Genomic DNA, 21,162 nt, shown 5'->3' on the forward strand with positions numbered 1-21,162 from the left:
TTACATATAAATAACCTCAGTCTACCAGTGTAACTTCTGGGTAACTGTTTCCTTCCCTTCCTTCTGAGCCCTGTATTTCTCAGGCTTTCAAGCACTGGAGAAATTGGTAGGTGAGATTTATATTTAATAAATATATAATTTATATTTATATATATATTTATATATAATAAATATATTATAATATATTTATTATTTCTGCTGGAGGCATTTACTCTTTAGCTCTTCCCTTGTGGGTCTTAGCTTTAATCTAATGCATTCAAAATAACCATTTCCTATTTTGCTTAATCATGTTTTCCATCCAACCTTTCATAACGTGTAGAACTTTTACCAAAGAATAATGCATACCTGTGTCGTAATGCACAATAAGTCTTTCACTGTGATTGCCCACAGTCTGTGGTTCAAAATCCACTTCCAGTTGCATGGACTCTCCTACATTAAGAGTTCCAACAGATGGCTCTACAGAGAAGGGCCTGCAACACACGAGGAGACACACACCATCAGAACACACTGCTGACTAGTGTGAGGGGAAGGGGAGAGGAAACATGAGTTCCAGGTCTGCAGACAGAGCACACCCTACACCACAATTCAGTGATTCAGAATTATACTTTCTCCTTAATGTGGAAAAACTTTATATTAATATTAAAATAACAGATATAGAACAACAAATGTAAGAAAAACTTAAATGGTGCATAATAGTCTTGTTTGTATCCTTGCCATTTAGCCATTCTTTGAACATTCACTGACTGATTCCAGTGAAGGATGGACTTATAACATGTATGCAAATACTGTAATTTGCAAAAGAACAGTACCTTCAAAGAGATAAAAACCAAGTTTTGGGAAGAGTTCAGAGAAGAGAAGGTGTCACAATGGAAAAACCATATCAAAGTCTCAAAAGGAAAGTGATCACACAATTGCATGAGGGTGAGATGAGTGCAGTTTAACAAAGGGTCTATTTATAATAAAAGGGTGAAGGGATATAGGGAAACTACAAGAGACGATGCGATCACCCAGGATTATTAACAGTAGAACGCTTACCAAAGAGCATAAATACCCAAAGAGCCAAGAAGGAGGAGTGGTTTTGGAAACCCACCAGTGGCCTATGAGAAGGCTCCAAGGGCTTTAGTCAAGAGTTACAGTCATTCCAGGGGGCCTCACACGTAAGACTCTAGGGTGAAAAGTGTCTTGACCTCATATCCTTTGTCTGATTGCCTGCTGGGGCTCCCACTGACTGACCCCAACCAAAAGCCAAAGGCATAGGAGCCTACTGACCTCTCAAACAGGTCAGCCTCCTGGATGAGAGTAAGCTGGAAAAGGATGGAGAGCATTTGGAAAGGGGACATCTGTCTCTTGAAAATAGAATTTAGGCAAGGAGACCTTATGAGGAGGCAGGGTAGATCTGGGAACAGGAAATAATTGAGTTTAATTGCCCTGGAAAGGAGCAGTGAGAGAAGATGGATCTGATCGTGATGTACCTTAAATAACTTACAGAGCTCCTCCTTTTAAACAGGAAACCCAGCCCATTTAATTCTTTCCATGGTCCATTTCACTTCTTTAAATTGCTTGTTTTTCAAAGTAATGTGCTGGACAATGTATCTGGCAGGCTAAGCTGTTTCTGATTATTTACTTCAATGCAAGCATTTTTAGAGTCTTCATTCCTTAAAATCTTCCCTTAGATAATGAACTTAATTTCAGAAAACCTGACCTTTCTTCTTTGAGGGTATGGAGCTTACAGTCTGGGTAGCACTTGGTGGTACCTCAGATTATCACTGCAGATCTCAAGTGCTTCCTACCATGGACAACTGTTAATTTTCTCTGGTGTTCTCTACTTGGATTGCCCTTTTCTTTCACTAATTTCCCATTCCTTTATCTGTCCTTTTCCTGTACCTTCAGCACCAATCCTCCTCCGATGAGCTCCAGGCACTGCTGTAGGGGCACCATAAGGTAGTAGTTTTACTAGCCTGGAGTCAACTGAATAAATTCAAAACCCAGATCAGTCATGAGTTTGGGTAAGTTACTCAACTTACCCAAACTCATGAGTCATGAGTTTACTCATCAGTCATGAGTTTGGGTAAGTTACTCAACTCAACTTTAAAGTCTTGGGACATTTAAAGTCCCAAGAAATCTGTTTCCAACCAGTTTTGGCTTTCTCATGAAACAGATGCTACTGCTGCTGCTAAGTCACGTCAGTCGTGTCCGACTCTGTGCGACCCCATAGATGGCAGCCCAACAGGCTCCTCTGTCCCTGGGATTCTCCAGACAAGAATACTGGAGTGGGTTGCCATTTCCTTCTCCAATGCATGAAAGTGAAAAATGAAAGTGAAGTCGCTCAGTCGTGTCCGACTCTTAGCGACCCCATGGACTGTAGCCTACCAGGCTCCTCCGTCCATGGGATTCTCCAGGCAAGAGTACTGGAGTGGGGTGCCATTGCCTTCTCCGCATCAAAAAGATACATCTGTCCAAATGTCCTGTATACCTGTCACATTTCACATCAGGCTGGGGCGCACAGGATGGGAGGGCTTTAGTCTCTTCACCCATAACCTTCCCTAGCACTGCATCTCCTCTTCCTTCCAGCCAGACAGTGCCTACACTGTCTACACCTACCTACACATTCCAGAACTGCTTGAGTTGTGTAAGAACATTCACTGTTTTCCCCATCATACTCCTTTCCAAAGTCACCCATCAGAGCCCACACTCTGTTACCTCTTAAATTGAATCTTTTCAGATTCTTCCTCTTATTAATAAAGTCTCCTTCCTCTCAGGGGAAGCTGTAACTTTATTTTTACTTTTTACTTTGTACTATAATAAGTTTTCATGCCTGTCTCTCTCAATAGCTAGAGACTTTTGAAAGGAAAGAGAAAGCAAACAAAATTTCAAGAGCATGTACTCTACGCTGGATACTACAGTAGGCATTTCATATACGTCAATTCTTTTAGTCCTCAAAAACCTTGAGAAAGCAGGTCCTGTTATTTGCATTTTAGACATGAGAAATGTTTGCTCTAAAAGCACATGCAACTGGCCCAAAGCTACCCAACTAGTGAGTGGTACAGCAGGGATGGAAGCCTGCCATCAAGTTCAAGTTCTCCCTATCTCCCCAAACTATCCCTGAACGTGGAAACCACCTGGTTAGATTTATCTTTGTGTCTCTCACCAGCCCATGCACAGCTATTCACTCATAAGAGCCTCTCAAAACATGTTGAATTGAATTATAATCAACTTTTAAAGGGAAATTTAAAATATATCTAATTTTTACTTAATCTTTCTACCATTTTGGTGGAATACAGAAGGAGCAGACTTCTGGTATCTCAAGAATTTCTACTTGATGGGAGATGAAGGCGAGTCTTACTGTCTTTAAAGTTCTTTCCTTTCTTAAAGGCTCAGAAAGAATCAAGAACTGGCCCCAGCTTCCTGGCTTTGAGAAAAACACTGTAGTATTTTCTTCTATCTCTGCTTCCCTAGTTCCTAATATTTTTCTTCCTACACTGTGTTTTCATTTTCTTTTCAATCATTTCTCAGTAGCAAAATAACAGTTCTGGAATGAATTAGTATTACATTACAGAACCTAAGTTAATTTTCTGTGGACAAAGGGACTCTTCTTAGGACCTCTAGAAATTCTAATTCTAAAGAGTGGTAACAGTTTCTTCCTTTTTGTGCTAATTGTTGGGCTTATATTACACTAAATTTCTTCAGTGGTTAGAAAGTCACCTGGGAGAGCCATCGCTACTTAGAGCTGCCTAAGCTTCCTCAATAAATCAGACATTAATTGGAGAGAGTGTGTTAAGTTCTGGTGCTCAAACATGTCTATAATTTGATTCTGTACTTCATTTTACTAAAGGCAGACAGTCTGAAAAGGCTAGAGAATACCAAGTACCAGAAAATGATCTTACAAAGAGGTAAAAGGTGCTGTTCCTCCAGGGTATAAGGCTGGCTCTGTCTACCAGAATGTCTGGTTTTGATACCACATCCTCATTAATACTGCATACTTGATCAGGGAGGGAATTCAGGTTTGTGAAAAATCATGAGCCATGAGAAAGATTTTGTGTTTTTGTTCAATTCACTATGAACTGCTTGTAAGAACTAAAATGATCCCATCCAAATGATTCAATATTTTAGCAGAAAACTAAATATTGGTTGTATTATATTAAACACTCAGTATAAAATTAGTATTTTTTTCCTTTAGAAAATCTTATTAATTGATTCCTAAATTGAGATTTTAGATTTTGAAATTGCTTCTTCATTCTTTCTATTTCACCTTCCAAAATTAATCCTACTTTAATAGTCAAAGTTATTCTGGTACCTACAAGAGTTTTAGGTCAAATCTCTAATAAAGTTGATAAGTTATTGTTTGTGTTCTCTGTATATTTTACAGCACATTGAGGCTCCTTTTATAGTGTAAAAAAACATTATGCCTCTTTTATTGTACTTGGAGCATGTTTTTTATTTTAAATTATTGTAGAGGTTTATAGTTGTAGCTCTGTTGTTGTGATATACTGTTGGTTAGGCATCCTATAAACATTTATTGAGCACTTATTTATTCTAGACACTTTCTAGATGCTGGGGACATACAAATGAAAAGAGATAAAATCCTTGCATTTGAGAAGCTCGTATTCTAATGGGAGCAACAGACACATAAAGAGAGTTTTATTTTTTGTTATTTATATGAACCTATTTATAAACTTGGCCATTAATTAAACTATTATTTCAATGAAAATAATATGATCTGCTTTTTAAAAACAATTTCCTGAGAGATATTTCTAACTGTATAATGACCATAAAAGAAGCAAGACTTTTTGACTTCCCAAACTATTACTGCTCCACTATGTCTGTTGACAACCATGTTGTCAATGAAAGAGGGGTCCTCAGTCCTGCCTGGGCAACATAATCACCTACATGTTTTTTAGGATAGTCATCAGGGGATCTCCCCAGACATTCAGATTTAATACAATGTGACCACAAAATCAGCTGCATTCCTCAGAAACCAATTCTGGCTAACTTAGACAGAAAGGGGATTTATTGGAAGGATTTGGAAGTAACTCACAGAATTGACATTATGGTTGGAATACACACATTTAGAGGAAAGAACATAAAAGTACCATTTGGTACAGAATCTACACAGGAAAACAAAAATGAACAGGAAATTCAACTGAAAGATTTGATTACATAGAAGATGAAAGCTATGAAAAGCCCAACTTAAGATGGCAAACTAGCTCAGGGATTGGTAACAGCAGTAAGCCACTTCCATCACTGGGCTGGAGACAAAAGGAGAGGAGGAAGTGTTAGCAGATCCTGGGGACCGGGTGGAAGTTAGAACCATGGCAGGTCTGTCTGACAGGAACTAGAACGGTAGAGGAGATGCACCTGCTTGCTGGGGACTCTACTGAAGTCAGAGAGGGAGAAAGAGAAATACTGTGACTTCTTCCCACTCTCCAACCTCCTTCTAGTTCCCACCTCCTGGACAAACACAGCTGGCATCCAGCAGGTGTGCAGGCTAGGGGGGCTAACACAGCCCAACACTGATGCTGAGCAAAGTCTGGAAGGGTGAGGAATGGATCTTAAGGTAAACAAGGCCAGAACTGGCCCATGTTGGTTTTTAATCCAAGTTTTATTATTAACTTACTGGGAGAATTTGAATAAGTCATTTTCCTTCTCAGACCTTACTTCTTTCATCTGTAAAATTAAAATGTGGGACTATGAATTTCTAATGTCATTATGATTCCTGGCTAGTCCTTGAGTTAGCTCACATTTTACCTTAGAAGTGCTTCTACATTATGACTCACTTTCAGTTGTATGGATACAAAAGTTTTAGATCTTTTCCTGCAAATTCATACTATTAACTCTGTGATTTCATTTTACTTTATATGAATGTATTGCCATTTATGTGTAGTTTTGAAGATTCAGCCAAACAATTCAGGGAGATATGCTGCCTGTGTTTGTTTTTCTACCTTATGTGGATTCTTTCTTTCACTGGAACAATATCAATGTAACAGGAAGTTTTTAACGTGTATTATGGATGGCAGTTATGAACAGTCTTTTTTTCTTAATGTAAAGAGATTGGTTCTTTCTAAGTGACAGTGAGCCAGTTGAACAACTTGCTCCCTTCCCTTCAATCAAAATATGAGTCTCATCACAAAATGCAAACAAAAGCTTTATAAGTACTTTGACAATATGAACACACACTGATTTACAAGAGTTTTTCCTTTGCTTCTGCTGACTGATTATCTAAAGTGGGTCAGAGTCCTGCTTCCACCCAGGAGGAAGAAAGCTTGAAAGAGTGTTTCTCCAACCCTAACAATGAAAAAAAACAGATAAACCACAAAATCACAATTTTTCTCAAACCCATAAGAGAGCTGACATTGCAGGCAAACAAAAATGGGCAATGCCCTGCTCCTAATTAAGATGAGACATGTGCCAAGGAGTTCACCTGTGGAAGACAGAGCATTCCTACAAGCAGAAGAAATAATGAAAGAGGATAGAGCAAAAGCAAAAGACATATTTGAAGAGATAATAGCTGATATTTTCCAAAAATAGTGAAAGATCCAAGAAGCTCAGAGAATGTCATGCAGGATTAAAAAAAAACAAAACAAAATAAAAGCAAAATAAAATTCTTAAAACAAAAAATAACCAAAAACAAAATCCACACCTAGATTCATCACATTTAAACTGCTAAAAAACAAATATCTTCAGAAATCTTGACGGTAGCCCAAGAAAAAGATATAATTTTACCTATAGACCTGTAGATGAACAAAGCTAGAAATCTCTAAAATCTCATTAGAAAAATGTAAGCCAAAAGCCAATAAAGTGACATCTTTCCAGTACTAAAAAAATGTATATATAATTCTATATTCATCAAATGTATACAGAATTCACAACTCTATAGAGAAAAAACCTTTCAAAAATGAAGACATTATGCTTTTTCTTCAGGTAGACAAAAACTGATAGAATATCTACTAGATTTGTGCTACAAGAAATATTAAAGTAGATTTCAGCCAGGAACAAATGATGCCAGACAGAAACTTGAATCTACATGAACTGGTTTACAGATAGTGATGCTCCTGGGACACATGTAAGAATAAGCATGAATTCCCTCCTGTGGGATGTGCCTCAACATATATTATGGCATCCCTGCTACTTATAACATAGCAGACCAAGTAACCCAAAAACTCTCCCACCAGAAAATACCTAGGAAGTCTGGATAAAAAAAAAATAACTTATGTAAATGTGTAGCTAAGCATGTAAAAAAAGAAAGAAAGAAAGAAAAGGCAAATCCACAGGATTCAAATCCTCAGGAAAATAAGAACCAGAGCAGTAGGCTACTGAGCCCTTGAAACCTGGGTTTAACAGCCCTGCTAAAGCAGGAGAAAAGGTCTTGGGATGGTGAAGTCAGGGGGACTGGTAACAAAATCCCCATTTAAACCTGAGAAACGTCAAAGGCTACCAAAACATTAGCACAAGGAAAAATGTCTATCTTGGTTCCGAGGGAGGGAAAGAGGGACTCTAGGGAATTCATATTGGACACGTGTCTTCTACAGGTTTGGGGTTTGGACACGCATGCTCAGTCCAGGAAACCCTAAGCCAAGAAATTCCCAGAAAGGCAGTCTATGTGGTCTAACCTTTGGTAACCAGGCAGAAGTAAATGCTAATCCTTTCTGAAGAGATGTATCCTTAAACTAGCAAAGGATTCCACAGATAAAGCCCTTATGAAAATGAATTCATAATTCAGCCCAGGATCTGCACTATTTTTCAAAAAGCCATAGAAAAGAACTTGACCTTCTGTCTCCTGTCTTCCCAAGCTGGCCATTCTTATTATGGTCCTGCTAATCAGCCAGCATTTTCATGTCCCATAACAACTGTTCTTTCCTGCCTTATAAGAGAGGTCCTTGAAGGCCATATTAGTACTGTCTCACTGTCTACTACACTGTAGCTACCAAATAAATAATCAGATTAACATTGAACACCTTCACTTACAAGCTGTGTGCTCTTGAGCAAGTTAGACAATCTCTCTATTGCTCAGTCTCTTATCCAGAATTTCAGAAAACCACCTTACCCAAATAGGTAATCTTGAATTTTGGTTTTCTCATGGGATGAAGAGGAAGTCCGCCCCATATCAAGGAGGTCTCCCATCCTTGCAACTGAAGATTGTAATAAGCAGTTGCATCTTGACTGCTACTCTGGGAAATTACATGTGTGGACTAGATTTAGCTAGAATCAATTAAAACCAAGAGCTGAAGGAATGCATACCTATGAGTTTTGATGTGAAATACAGAATCTTTGTTGCCAATGTTTCGTACCAGCAGGATCTTCTGAGTGCTGTATTTGACAGGGCATGTGGAAAAATTCAGCTTGTCAGGAAAATCTATGATGGCTCGTGCACCTCTAGCTTTGATGGGCACAATAAACTTTTCTCTTTCAGTAACACAGGTCAACATATGGGCATAATCCTACAAGAGAAGGAGACAATCATTACTTGTGAAAACACCAACATGATCAAGATAACTACAAGAAATATGGCTGTATGCCAAGCATCTTGGAAAACAGTGTAGTCTATGTGTATGTATATATTTTATGAAACCTTCTCAAGAAAGATGTACTTTCAATGCGATTAATTAAAATTCAATGAGATTAATTAAAACCTACAAGCCAATAGAGAAGCTTATACTTCTTGTGTTTCTCAGACATTAGGGAGGTGGGATGCAGGATAGTTGAGGTGCATTCTTCTTCAGACCAGAGGAGGTTCACACCAGTAACTTCATGTCCTCCTTCTAAACCCTACCAACTGATCCTTCAAGCCATCTATTAGACTGATAGCTCCAATTAATGGTCTCTAACCATACTCTTGCAATATGACTGTACAGCTTCTCCATCATGAGTGGAGTCTATTTCTTCAACTGTGTTCTGACCAATGGAATTTGGTAGAAGGTATGCTATGCCAGGTCCAGGCTAAAGCCTCAAGAAGTTTTGGGCATTTCCGGTCTAGCTCTTGAAATCATGCCATGTAAGTAAGTCTGGTCTAGCCTACTGCAAGATGGCAGCCCAGTTATCCCAGCCAGGGCCATGCTAGACCAGACTGAGGCACCAGATATGTGAGACAGCCCAGCCAAGTTAAGCAGTTGCTTACTCAACTCATGAGTGGGTCCCATCAAGTTTAGGTAAACAACAGTCTTATGAGCCTTAATACTTGAATTTGGGAGTGGTCTGTCATTATACAACAATAGATAAGAACACAGAGCCATTTCAAACCTCACCTCATGTGCAAAGCCATTACTGACCATTCCAAATAAAAATGCTGAGGTCTTGGGCATCTATCTTCCCCTGTCTTGAGTTTAAATGCATAAATGCGACAGAAGTACTGAATCAAGTCACCCTTTACCTCCTCTCATAAAATTGGAATTCTTACCCTCAATGCACCAAAGTTCAAAGTAAACCCTCACCAACAAGCAAACCTAAATGTGAAAGCGAAGTGTTAACAGTCCCCTCAAGAATAGGCCAGAAGCTCAGAACCACCGTGAAAGGAATTTTCTATCTAAACCAGGATCATTTTCCTTCAAGTTTCCCCAGCATTTTAGCAGGTGTTTTTGGCTGCAAGACAATCCTGATTAAGCATTATGGCCTCTTGGAACTCAAGTTTCCTTTTGGTAATCACATAACAAATGGTTTTCAGTGGTGAGGGTTTTCAAACCTCTTTGGACTTGAAGTACTGAGCAGAAAACGGGAATGTCTGACAAACTGACAATTAGACCTTAAGGCCACGCACTCAGTTTCATGAAACCCACAGAACAAGTAGAAAGCAGTGGTACTCTCAATTAGTCTATTCATCCAACCATGTTAATCAGTGTTCAGGTGCCAGGCACTGAGCTGGGTCTGGGTGAACAACTGAGTAGTAAACACAAACATGGATCACCTCGAGCTTACACAGTGATGGCGGAGACAATGAATGAGTAAATAAAGCATATCTAATGTACAATGTAATACATACACAAATATATAAAAATATATAAAGATAAAACAGCTAGGAGTGGTCTCATGCTGCTACTGCTGCTGCTGCTAAGTCACTTCAGTCATGTCCAACTCTGTGCGACCCCATAGACGGCAGCCCATCAGGCTCCCCCATCCCTGGGATTCTCCAGGCAAGAATGGGAGTGGGTTGCCATTTCCTTCTCCAATGCATGATAGTGAAAAGTGAAAGTGAAGTCACTCAGTCGTGTCCAACTCTTCACGACCCCATGGACGACACAGCTTTAAATCTGCAGTCTCTCTGCCTCCCTGAACTCCAAACTCACACCCAGCAGCCCAATCAGCATCTCAATGGCTACAAACTTACCATGGCCCAGAGCAAAGTCCCTGACTAATGCCATTGCCTACAACTGTACACAGAGAGACCCTGCCAAGGGAAAGAATGGGGCCTGAAATCCAGTTCACTCTGGCAGTGCCTACTGGATCAGTCTACAGGAGCAGCCTTTTCTCATGCCCACAAGAGCTCCACAATGCTGACTGAGGTCCTGATCATGACCTTCTTTCCACTTTAAATCTGTCCCTTTACTGCCTCCCCATCTCGGTACTGGCATCTACATCCTTCCAGAGGCCTGGATTTAATATCTTGGCATGAGACATCCTTGATTGCTCTATTTCTCAATTTCTTAGTAAACATATAGGACTGACCTTCAAAATATATCTAGACCACAATTAGGTCTCACTACCTCTACTCTGCCATCCTGACCTGACCCTACCCTCTCCAAAAACATGAATGATGCTGAAAGCTGATCATGATGCACCTGACTTGTTTTAGAAGAATGACTAGCTGCTATGCAGGCAACGAACTATAAGGAGGCTAAGATGAAAAAAGGGTGGCCAGTTAGGAAGCCACTGCAGCAGTCCAAGCAAGAGATGACACTGACCCGGCTTAGTACAATAAATGCTTAGCCTAGTGCTTGGTGAGTAGTAAGTATTCAATGAATGTTAGTTGTCATTACAAAAATGTTGCATAAAACACAATGATTTGCACAAGGCATGTAGGAAAAACTCAATTTCTACTCTTGTTAGGATAATAATGGTAATCCTGGTGATTAATGATGATAATGATAGAACAGGATAATTTTGGAAAACAACACAGACTTCAAAGAAAGTTAAATGGTGAAATGACAATACAGGAAGGGGCTGCTTTAGGTTAGAACAGCCAAGAAGGCCTCCCTGAGGACGTGACCTCTGAATGGAGACCTGAATAAGAAAACATCCAGTCACGCAAGGTCTAGAAATGCAGTGCTCCTGGTGAGGGGAGTTGCAAACATGAAGGTCCTAAGGGAGGAGCAAGTCATGAAAATTAGTGGGCAGGATTCATGAAATTTATTTAAATTTCATGAATTTCATGAATTGGACTCTTAGTTCTTCCATTGGTTTTGGTTTCTGCACAGTAATAGCAGGCTCAAAAATTATGCCATTCAGATATAAGGAAGTACAAGTCACATGAAGCATACTTGATCCTAGAAAACTCCACAGAATTCAACAATGAAACAGTCGAGTCTGATTACATCAGAATCCTAAAGAGATAAGTACTGTTTTCACTTTTTCTTAGGAGATCAAACCCAGCAAGCAAAGGTTTTGTTGGGAATTAGAAACTGGAAGCTGCTGGCATATGTGGAAACTTAATATTATTAACTGAGGCTTTGACAGAGAGAACAAAAGATGCTGCTGAATCCATGAAGAGAGGTGATCCTCAAGTAATGTTTTTTATATTTACATAATTCTCTGTCTTGTTCTATAAGGAATTGAAGACAGCTGAAAATAGTGTAGGAGGCTAGTCGAAATATTCACAGGGATGTGTTCAAATCTTTTCAAATTTCCCAATGAGGAAGATTTGAAATTTTATCAGAATTATATACTTTTTCATAATCAAGTCACATAAAAGAATATGAAGGAATTCTTCACACAACTCCTTAAAAATGTATTCTAATCGCTAAAGTTCTATATTCAAGATGACTATATTAGATTATATAATATACAATTATATATTGCTCTATTGGCTTAAAATTAATCCATGTGTTGTGACTTGGGAGGATTTGTCAGCCTGCAAGCTAAGCAACTGCTTTAGCTGATGTACTTCCTTCCACTGTACTTAAATTCAGAGCAACCAGGTCACCATTCAGAGCCAAAATATTTATTCCTCACTCTTTCTCCTCTACTATGAGAGACTTAGTCATGAATTACTTTACATCCTAAAAATGCTAAATGGTCTCCAGATGAAATTTCCAATCCAGCTTTTTGTCCATTAGCCTCTCTTCCAACATGCCTATCCTCCAAACTTAAAAAAAAAAAAAATGCAGTGGAATACGGAAGTGGCAGATTTGACTCTGAGAAGTGGAAAAAATGAATCTTGATTTTATATTAGCTCCATGACAGAAAGCAAATGTGACAATAATTCTGTCCTTTAATGTCTTAGGCAAAGAAAAATGATGTCTCCTACGGCAGCAAACAACTCCCCAGGCATTCAAGAGTGAGCTCAGCCCGTGGTTAAGCCCTTGCAATCCTCTTTCTGCCTTTTCTCCACTCCTAAATTTGAGGTGGAAGGACTAACACAGTAAAACCAGGTATGATTAGGACTCAGCACATCTAATAATCACTGTCCTTGAAAAACATTATAAATTTCCTATCCACTTAAAACTACTTTATAGTATATTCTCTATCTGAAATTCACCTTTCTAAAGGGAAGAATCAGTTCTCAAGTCCAAATCAGTTTAAAAACAAGACTAATCAGGTCTCATGAGCCTTATTCTCTATCACTCTTGAGTCTTCATATGATTTAGCTGAGGTCTCAGCTTCTTAGGGGCACCTACACTTTTCCATCTATTAAAAGGGAATAACCTCTGACCTTTGGCTTGTGAAGACACCCAAGGAATTTCAAATTTATTTTGATCACTTTTATCATTAGTATATAACAATAATGTGGTTACCTCATGATTCATATACAAATCATCCATTTAAGGTAATTAATATCCTCTTGAGCTTTTTTGCTAAGTTACGTTAAATCTACCAGTCTACCTGTATCTAAGTCCATATACTCTGCCTTCACTCCTGTTCTTATCTAAGACCAACTTCTTGCCTCGAATACTAGATCAACCTTTTTACTCACCTCAGGATTTTCCCGAAGCAGCAATTTTCCCTCTTCACGGAATATTCACAGCTTATAACAACGCTTAAATTGCTTAAATAAACATCAGCTTATAACAATGCTTAAATCGCTTATATAAACATCAGCTTATAACAATGCTTAAGTAGCCTCACCTTAAATATTAAATAAACAACCCTCAATTTCAACACCCACCTCTAGCTACTGCCCCATTTTCCAATTACTCTTTATAGCAAAACTCCTCAACAGTGTTATTATACTCAATATCACCACCTCCTCATTTTCCATTCTTTCTTCTACCCACCACATCAGGCTTCTGTACCCAACATTCCACAGAAACTGTTCTCACCGAGGTCACTAATGACTTTGCCAAACCCAAAGGCTAAGTCCACATCCTTGCTTTATTCTATTCTTTATAGCTTTGGGCACAGTGGATTACTTATGTTTTTCATAATAAATTGATTTTATTGAATTGAAATATTGTAAGTGCATATTTCAGGTGCATAGCAAGGTGATTCAGTTATACATATACACATATATTATTTTTCAGGTTATTTTCCATTATAGGTTATTAGGGATCAAGACCATCCCCAAGAAAAAGAAATGCAAAAAAGCAAAATGGCTGTCTGAGGAGGCCCTACAAATAGCTGTGAAAAGAAGAGAGGTGAAAAGCAAAGGAGAAAAGGAAAGATATAAACATCTGAATGCAGAGTTCCAAAGAATAGCAAGGAGAGATAAGAAAGCCTTCCTCAGAGATCAATGCAAAGAAATAGAGGAAAACAATAGAATAGGAAAGACTAGAGATCTCTTCAAGAAAATTAGAGATATCAAGGGAACATTTCATGCAAATATGGACTCAATAAAGGACAGAAATGGTATGGACCTAACAGAAGCAGAAGATATTAAGAAGAGGTGGCAAGAACACACATAAGAACTATATAAAAAAGATCTTCATGACCCAGATAATCACGATGGTGTGATCACTCACCTAGAGCCAGACATCCTGGAATGTGAAGTCAAGTGGGCTTTAGGAAGCATCACTATGAACAAAGCTAGTGGAAGTGATGGAATTCCAGTTGAGCTACTTCAAATCCTAAAAGATGATGTTGTGAAAGTGCTGCACTCAATACATCAACAAATTTGGAAAACTCAGCAGTGGCCACAGGACTGGAAAAGGTCAGTATTCAATCCAATCCCAAAGAAAGGCAATGACAAAGAATGCTCAAACTACCACACAACTGCACTCATCTCACACGCTAGGAAAATAACACTCAAAATTCTCCAAGCCAGGCTTCAGCAATATGTGAATTGTGAACTTCCAGATATTCAAGCTGGTTTCAGAAAAGGCAGAGGAACCAGAGATCAAATTGCCAACATCTGCTGGATCATCAAAAAAGCAAGAGAGTTCCAGAAAAACATCTATTTCTGCTTTATTGACTATGCCAAAGCCTTTGACTGTGTAGATCACAACAAACTGTGGAAAATTTTGAAAGAGATGGGAATACCACACCACCTGACCTGCCTCTTGAGAAATCTGTATGCAGGTCAGGAAGCAACAGTTAGAACTGGACATGGAACAACAGACTGGTTCCAAATAGGAAAAGGAGTACGTCAAGGCTGTATATTGTCACCCTACTTATTTAACTTATATGCAGAGTACATCATGAGAAACGCTGGGCTGGAGGAAGCACAAGCTGGAATCAAGATTGCTGGGAGAAATATCAATAACCTCAGATATGCAGGGGACATCACTCTTATGTCAGAAAGTGAAGAATTAAAGAGCCTTTGATGAAAGTGAAAGAGGAGAGCGAAAATGTTGGCTTAACACTCAACATTCAGAAAACTAAGATCATGTCATCTGGTCCCATCACTTCATGGCAATTAGATGGGGAAACAGTGGAAACAGTGGCAGGTTTTATTTTGGGGGGCTTCAAAATCACTGCAGATGGTGACTGCAGCCATGAAATTAAAAGACGCTTACTCCTTGGAAGGAAAGTTATGACCAACCTAGACAGCATTTTAAAAAGCAGAGAAATTACTTTGTCAACAAAGGTCCGTCTAGTCAAGGCTATGGTTTTCCAGTGGTCATGTACGGATGTGAGAGTTGGACTGTGAAGAAAGCTGAGCGCCGAAGAATTGATGCTTTTGAACTGTGGTGTTGGAGAAGACTCTTGAGAGTCCCTTGGACTGCAAGGAGATCCAACCAGTCCATCCTCAAGGAAATCAGTCCTGGGTGTTCATTGGAAGGACTGATGTTGAAGCTGAAACTCCAATATTTTGGCCACCTGATGCAAAGAGCTGAGTCATTTGAAAAGACCCTGATGTTGGGAAAGATTGAAGGCAGGAGGAGAAGGGGATGACAGAGGATGAGATGGTTAGTTGGCATCACCAACTCAATGGACATGAGTCTGGGTAAACTCTGGGAAATGGTGATAGACAGGGAGGCCTGGCGTGCTGTAGTTCACGGGGTCACAAAAAGTCGGATACGACTGAGCGACTGAACTGAACTGACAGGTTATTACAAAATCTTGATTACAGTTCCCTGTGCTATAGAGTAAATCTTTGTTGCTTGTTGCATATCTATTGTTTTAATTAGAAATCTAGCATTCTAGTCACACTAAGTCAAACAAGCAGAGTCAAAATGTCATAAATATTTTAGTGCTTCTTTTTTAATATACTTTATCTATTGACTACACTAAGGCCTCTGGCTGTGTGGATCACAATAAACTGTAAAAAAATTCTTAAAGAGATGGGAATAACAGACCACTTCACCTATCTCCTGAGAAACCTGTGTGCAGGTCAAGAAGTAACAGTTAGAACCTAACATGGAACAATGGACTGGTTCAAATTGGGAAAGGAGTACAAAAAGGCTGTATATTGTCACCCTGCTTATTTAACTTCTAGGCAGAGTACATCGTATGAAATGTCAGGCTGGATGAATTACAAGCTGGAATCAAGACTGCTGGGAGAGGTACCAACAACTTCAGGTATGTAGATGATACCACTCTATTGGCAGAAAGTAAAGAGGAACTAAAGAGTCTCTTGATAAGGGTGAAGAAGGAGAGTGAAAAAGCTGGCTTGAAACTCAACATTCAAAAAATTAAGATCATGGCATCTGGTCCCTTCACTTCAAGGCAAATAGAAGGTGAAAAAGTGAAGCAGTGGTAAAGTTTATTTGGGGGGGGCTCCAAAATCACTGTGAATGGTGACTGCAGCCATGAAATTAAAAGATGCTGCTCCTTGGAAGGAAAGCTATGACAAACCTAGATAGCATATTAAAAAGCAGAGATATCACTTTGCTGACAAAGGTCTGTGTAGTCAAAGCTATGGTTTTTTTAGTATGTACAGATGTGAGAGCTGGACAATAAAGAAGGCTGAACACTGAAGAACTGATGCTTTTGAATTGTTGTGCTGGAGAAGGCTCTTGAGAGTCCCGTGGACAGTAAGGAGATCAAACCAGTCGATCCTAAAGGAAATCAACCCCAAAAATTCATTGGAAGGACTGTTGCTAAAACTGAAGCTCCAATACTTTGGCCACCTGATGTGAAGAGCTGACTCATTGGAAAAGACCCTCCTGCTGGGAAAGACTGAAGGCAAAAGGGGAAGGGGTGGAGGAAGAGATAGATAGCATCACCAACTCAATGGACACAAATGTGAGCAAACTCTGGGATATAGTAGAGAACAGAGGGGCCTGGTGGGCTTATAGTCCATGGAGTTGCAAAGAGTTAGACACAATTCAGTGACTAAAAAATAACAATCCATCTGGACTATGAAGCACTGCAGTCTCTGGGTTTCCCTCCTACTTCATGACTACTTCTTCTTAGCATCATACTCTGCTGACCACCAAGGGTGGTACTTATATTTATGATTTATTATTTTTAAATGTTTGCCTGTAGCCCCAACACTTCCCCTTTACTGAAGACCATTGTGTCCAACTGCTTCCTTGATATTTCTACTTGGATGTCTAAAGGGAAATTTAAACTTAACATATAAAACTGAGTTCCTGGTTCCCTTCCTCACTCCTCCCACTGGGTCGGTTTCCATCAAGTACACGTGTTGGAAGTCCTGCTCACGTCTCACTGGCCAACACGTAGACACAGCAGCTACAAAGAAGGCTGGGGAAATGCAGCCTTTTATCTCTGGCAGCTATGAATCCAATCAAAATTTGTGATTCTCTTACCAATGAGGAAAGAGAAATATAGATGTCAAGGGTACACAGCTAGCCATTACGCCTCACACCTTCTTCAGTCTATTCTCCACAGAGCAACCAGAATGATCTTAAAATGTAAGTCAGATATGTAATTCCTAATCAAAATTCACCAGGGTAGATAAAGGGAAAGAATCAAGCATTTATTCTATCTTTCCTGTATGAACTGTATCTCAGGAAGTTCATTATATCATTATAAAAATAAAGCATAACAATAGACATTTTGTGCCTTGATGTGATGCAACAGGACTTACCACATCACCCAAGAATTCTGGCCCCTCAAAAATCAAACATGAATCTAACCAAATCTCTAGATCTAACTACTATCTATAGGAAACAGAGGGGATGGAGGATCACTCTATGGAATCTGGTAAAGATGCACTCAGTACCTTGTTTGGATCCCAATTTAAGAAAATGAACTTAAAAAATAAACATATACATATATACAAATCTACATATACATATACACACATCTACATCTACAAAAATAAACATATACATATACATCATATACATACGTACATTACTCAACTGGGCAGATCTGAATACTGACTAGATATTTGATGATATTAAGGAGCTACTGTCAATTTTTACATGTGATAAATATACTGTGATTTAACTTTTAAAAAGGACCGTATCACTTAGAGACAAACAACGAAGTACAATGAAATGATGAATGGGACTTGCTGCAAAATCCTCTGGGGCAGGGGACAGGATGATGAAGCAAGATGCTCATACGCTGATAGCTTGAAAATCTGGGTGATGACACTTCACTATTCCATTTTCTAAACTTCTGCATACGGGTGAAAGCTTCCATACTAAAAAATAGCTTAAGTACTTTATGATGGCTTCCTATTCTACGCTGTATGACTTCTAAGATTCTTCATGGTCTCACCCTCTACAAACCTTGTCTCCTACCATTTTCTGAGCAGTTTCCTCTCCTCCAGTCACACTGGCCATCCACTTCCCTGACATGCTGCCAGACATGCTTCTGTCACAGGGCCTCCATAAGTGATGCTCTGCTCCCAGACAACAATATCTGCCCAGTTCAGCTCTCTACCCAAAAGTCACCTCATTGAAGAAGTCTCTCCTGATCTTCCTACTGAAAGGAAATGGTCTCCATTCTCTACCACTTTCTGTTCTCTATCATGTCAGTATCTGATATTAAATGATATGTCTGTTTATTCATTGTGGAATGAATAAGCCCCAAAAAGGCCAAGCTTCTGCTATTCTCCACTGGATCCTGGCTTATAGCACTGAGCCTGGTGTAGAGTGAGTGAAATAATATTCATATTAATATCTTTATTTGGATACTACACCATCAAGAGTTCTTAATAAAGAGAATGCCTAAGAGCCTCATTAGCCATATTACAAAGTGACATTTATCAAATCCGGAAAGCTAGAAAATAGTGATGTAACTCACTATGAAGATATGAAACAAAGTGGGGAGTAACACTTTTAAAGAAGACTTCTTAGACATCTTTCTCCTGGTTGAAAAGACCAGGGAAAAGTCAACATCTAATACATTGATACTTCTTAATACTTTGCTGACAGGTCTGTCTAGTCAAAGCTATAGTTTTTCCAGTAGTCATGTATGGATGTGAGAGTTGAACCATAAAGAAAGCTGAGTGCTGAAGAATTGATGCTTTTGAACTGTAGTGTTCAAGAAGACTCTTGAGAGTCCCTGGGATGGCAAAGAGATCAAACCAGTCCATCCTAAAGGAAATCAGTCCTGAATATTTATTGGAAGGACTGATGCTGAAGCTGAAACTCCAATACTTTGGCCACTTGATGCAAAGAATTGACTCACTGGAAAAGACCCTGATGCTGGGAAAGATTGAAGGCAGGAGGAGAAGGGGACAACAGAGGATGATAGTTGGATGGCATCACTGACTTGATGGACATGAGTCTGAGCAAGTTCCAGGAGCTGGTGATGGACAGAGAAGCCTGGCATGCAGTCCATGGGGTCACAAAGAGTCAGACATGACTGAGCAACTGAACTGAACTGAATACATTGATGGCACAAAAAGATATTTGAGCCCCTTTTTCTTATGCCTTTGCTTTTATCATCTCTAGGCCATCTTCAAGTTGAAGAAACTACCTTGTATTTTCTTGAGATGAACTTACTTATCTCACTTTTCAAATATTTATCACAATTTCCTATATGTTAGGCCCTATGCTAAGCACCTGGATTACAAGGGGAATAGACAGAACCAGGGAGGGCAAATTCCAGGAAGGAAGAAAACTAAATCCCTATCATTATTTTTGTCAACAAGAATTGCTGATTGTGGCAAATCTTATATTTTAATATTTTATATTTATATTAAAATGTATTTAATTTTTAAAATATCTATATTTTAATTCAAAATGCTAGCACTATAGTATACTTATGGCTGATTTGAATTGCTATATGGCAGAAACCAACACAACATTGTGAAGCAATTATTCTCCAATTAAAAAATTTAAAATTTTTTCAAAAAATATGTACACCTGGATAACAAAGTATTGTAATGTTTTTCTATTCTTCTTGGGCCATGTTCTTTCAATTTCATAGTAACAAACCAAGAAAACTATTTTGACAACAAGCTAGGCATTTTCTTAAAACACAACTGAGCAAAAAAAAAAAAAAAAAGATGACTTCATATTTTCTGTAAACCACTGCTGCCATTTTCATATGGCAACACTGTTGCAAACTGATGCTGTCTTAAGTCCAAGGATGTACCCAGTTTTGCTTTCCTACAAAAGCCTAGTATTTCTTATATTCTTTTTAATAGTAAAGATACAAATTTAAGAGGTCAAGAAAAATGCCAGGCTCCAGAATTTTACGGTGTTATGATAACACTGACTACTATATTTCTACTTTGCATGACATGTACACTAGGATTATTAGATAAATAACATATCCAATCTTTTTTTTCAAGTCCATGTGAAAAGAGATAAGGAAAGCCGAAACGAATTTGCTGCACCTGTTATCTGGGTATTTGGCATCCTTAACAAGTTAAATCTCCAGGAAGCTAGATTACTAGATGACAGGGGAAAAAAATGTATACTGCATTATAATCTTCGACATGCTAATATACAAAGAGGGCTGAAAATCCAATTGAAAGAGGACTGTCTTATTAAATTGTGGCATGCTGCAATTTACATATCTCACCCTCCAGATGTGAGGAGGGTAAATGAGAGTGAAGTGTGTTCAGATCAGCAGGGGATAGGAGGGAAAACACATATGCACTTTGGCTATCAATTTGGCCAAGTGGAGAAAAAGTGACACAATGAAAAGATTGACTTTTATTCTTCCTAAAATAAATCTGGTCTTGCTGACGCTTTGCTACATTCTGGATCAGCACTGAAGACAGCAGGACTAACCCCAGCTGGTTGTTCTGTGCACACCCTGTTGGTTTTCCAACAGTAAGAGTAAATGTAGATGCCCAGACAACCAGAAAAACTACTGCAATGGGGCCCTGCTGATGGTGCAGGATGGCAGGATCTTTGTGGAAAAATGGGGACCAAAACCAGCAGCAGGTGCTTCCCCAAATACCCACCATTAGTCTTAGACAGTCAGTAAAAGGAGAAATCACTACGTCCTCAGAAACACACATTATGTCAATTATTTCACAGCTTAGAGCCCAATCCAACACAAAATCCTAATGTACTGAAAATGGTATAAATTTCTCATAGTCAGCCACTACTCTCAGCCTATCTCCTCTCACAGATGCATGTAACCCTTGATAACTTTCAAATACTTAGAAGACATACTAAAGCAACATTTAACTGATTTATTTTTAATTAGGGCTTTCCCAATAGACCACAGGCAATGTTGGTGAAATGGAATGGTAAGAGG

General features: G+C 38.9%; 1 protein-coding gene across 1 annotated transcript in view; it reads right to left on the bottom strand.

The window, feature by feature from the left end:
- The window catches only part of HYDIN (HYDIN, axonemal central pair apparatus protein), a 347,261-nt gene that overhangs the window by 284,967 nt on the left and 41,132 nt on the right, over positions 1-21,162 (bottom strand). The window contains 2 exon segments of the mRNA XM_027516055.1: positions 346-470; positions 8,236-8,435. Of these exon segments, the coding sequence (XP_027371856.1) occupies positions 346-470; positions 8,236-8,435 (325 nt within the window).

Source organism: Bos indicus x Bos taurus, chromosome 18 (genome assembly GCF_003369695.1).
Source record: "Bos indicus x Bos taurus breed Angus x Brahman F1 hybrid chromosome 18, Bos_hybrid_MaternalHap_v2.0, whole genome shotgun sequence".
NCBI lineage: Eukaryota > Metazoa > Chordata > Mammalia > Artiodactyla > Bovidae > Bos > Bos indicus x Bos taurus.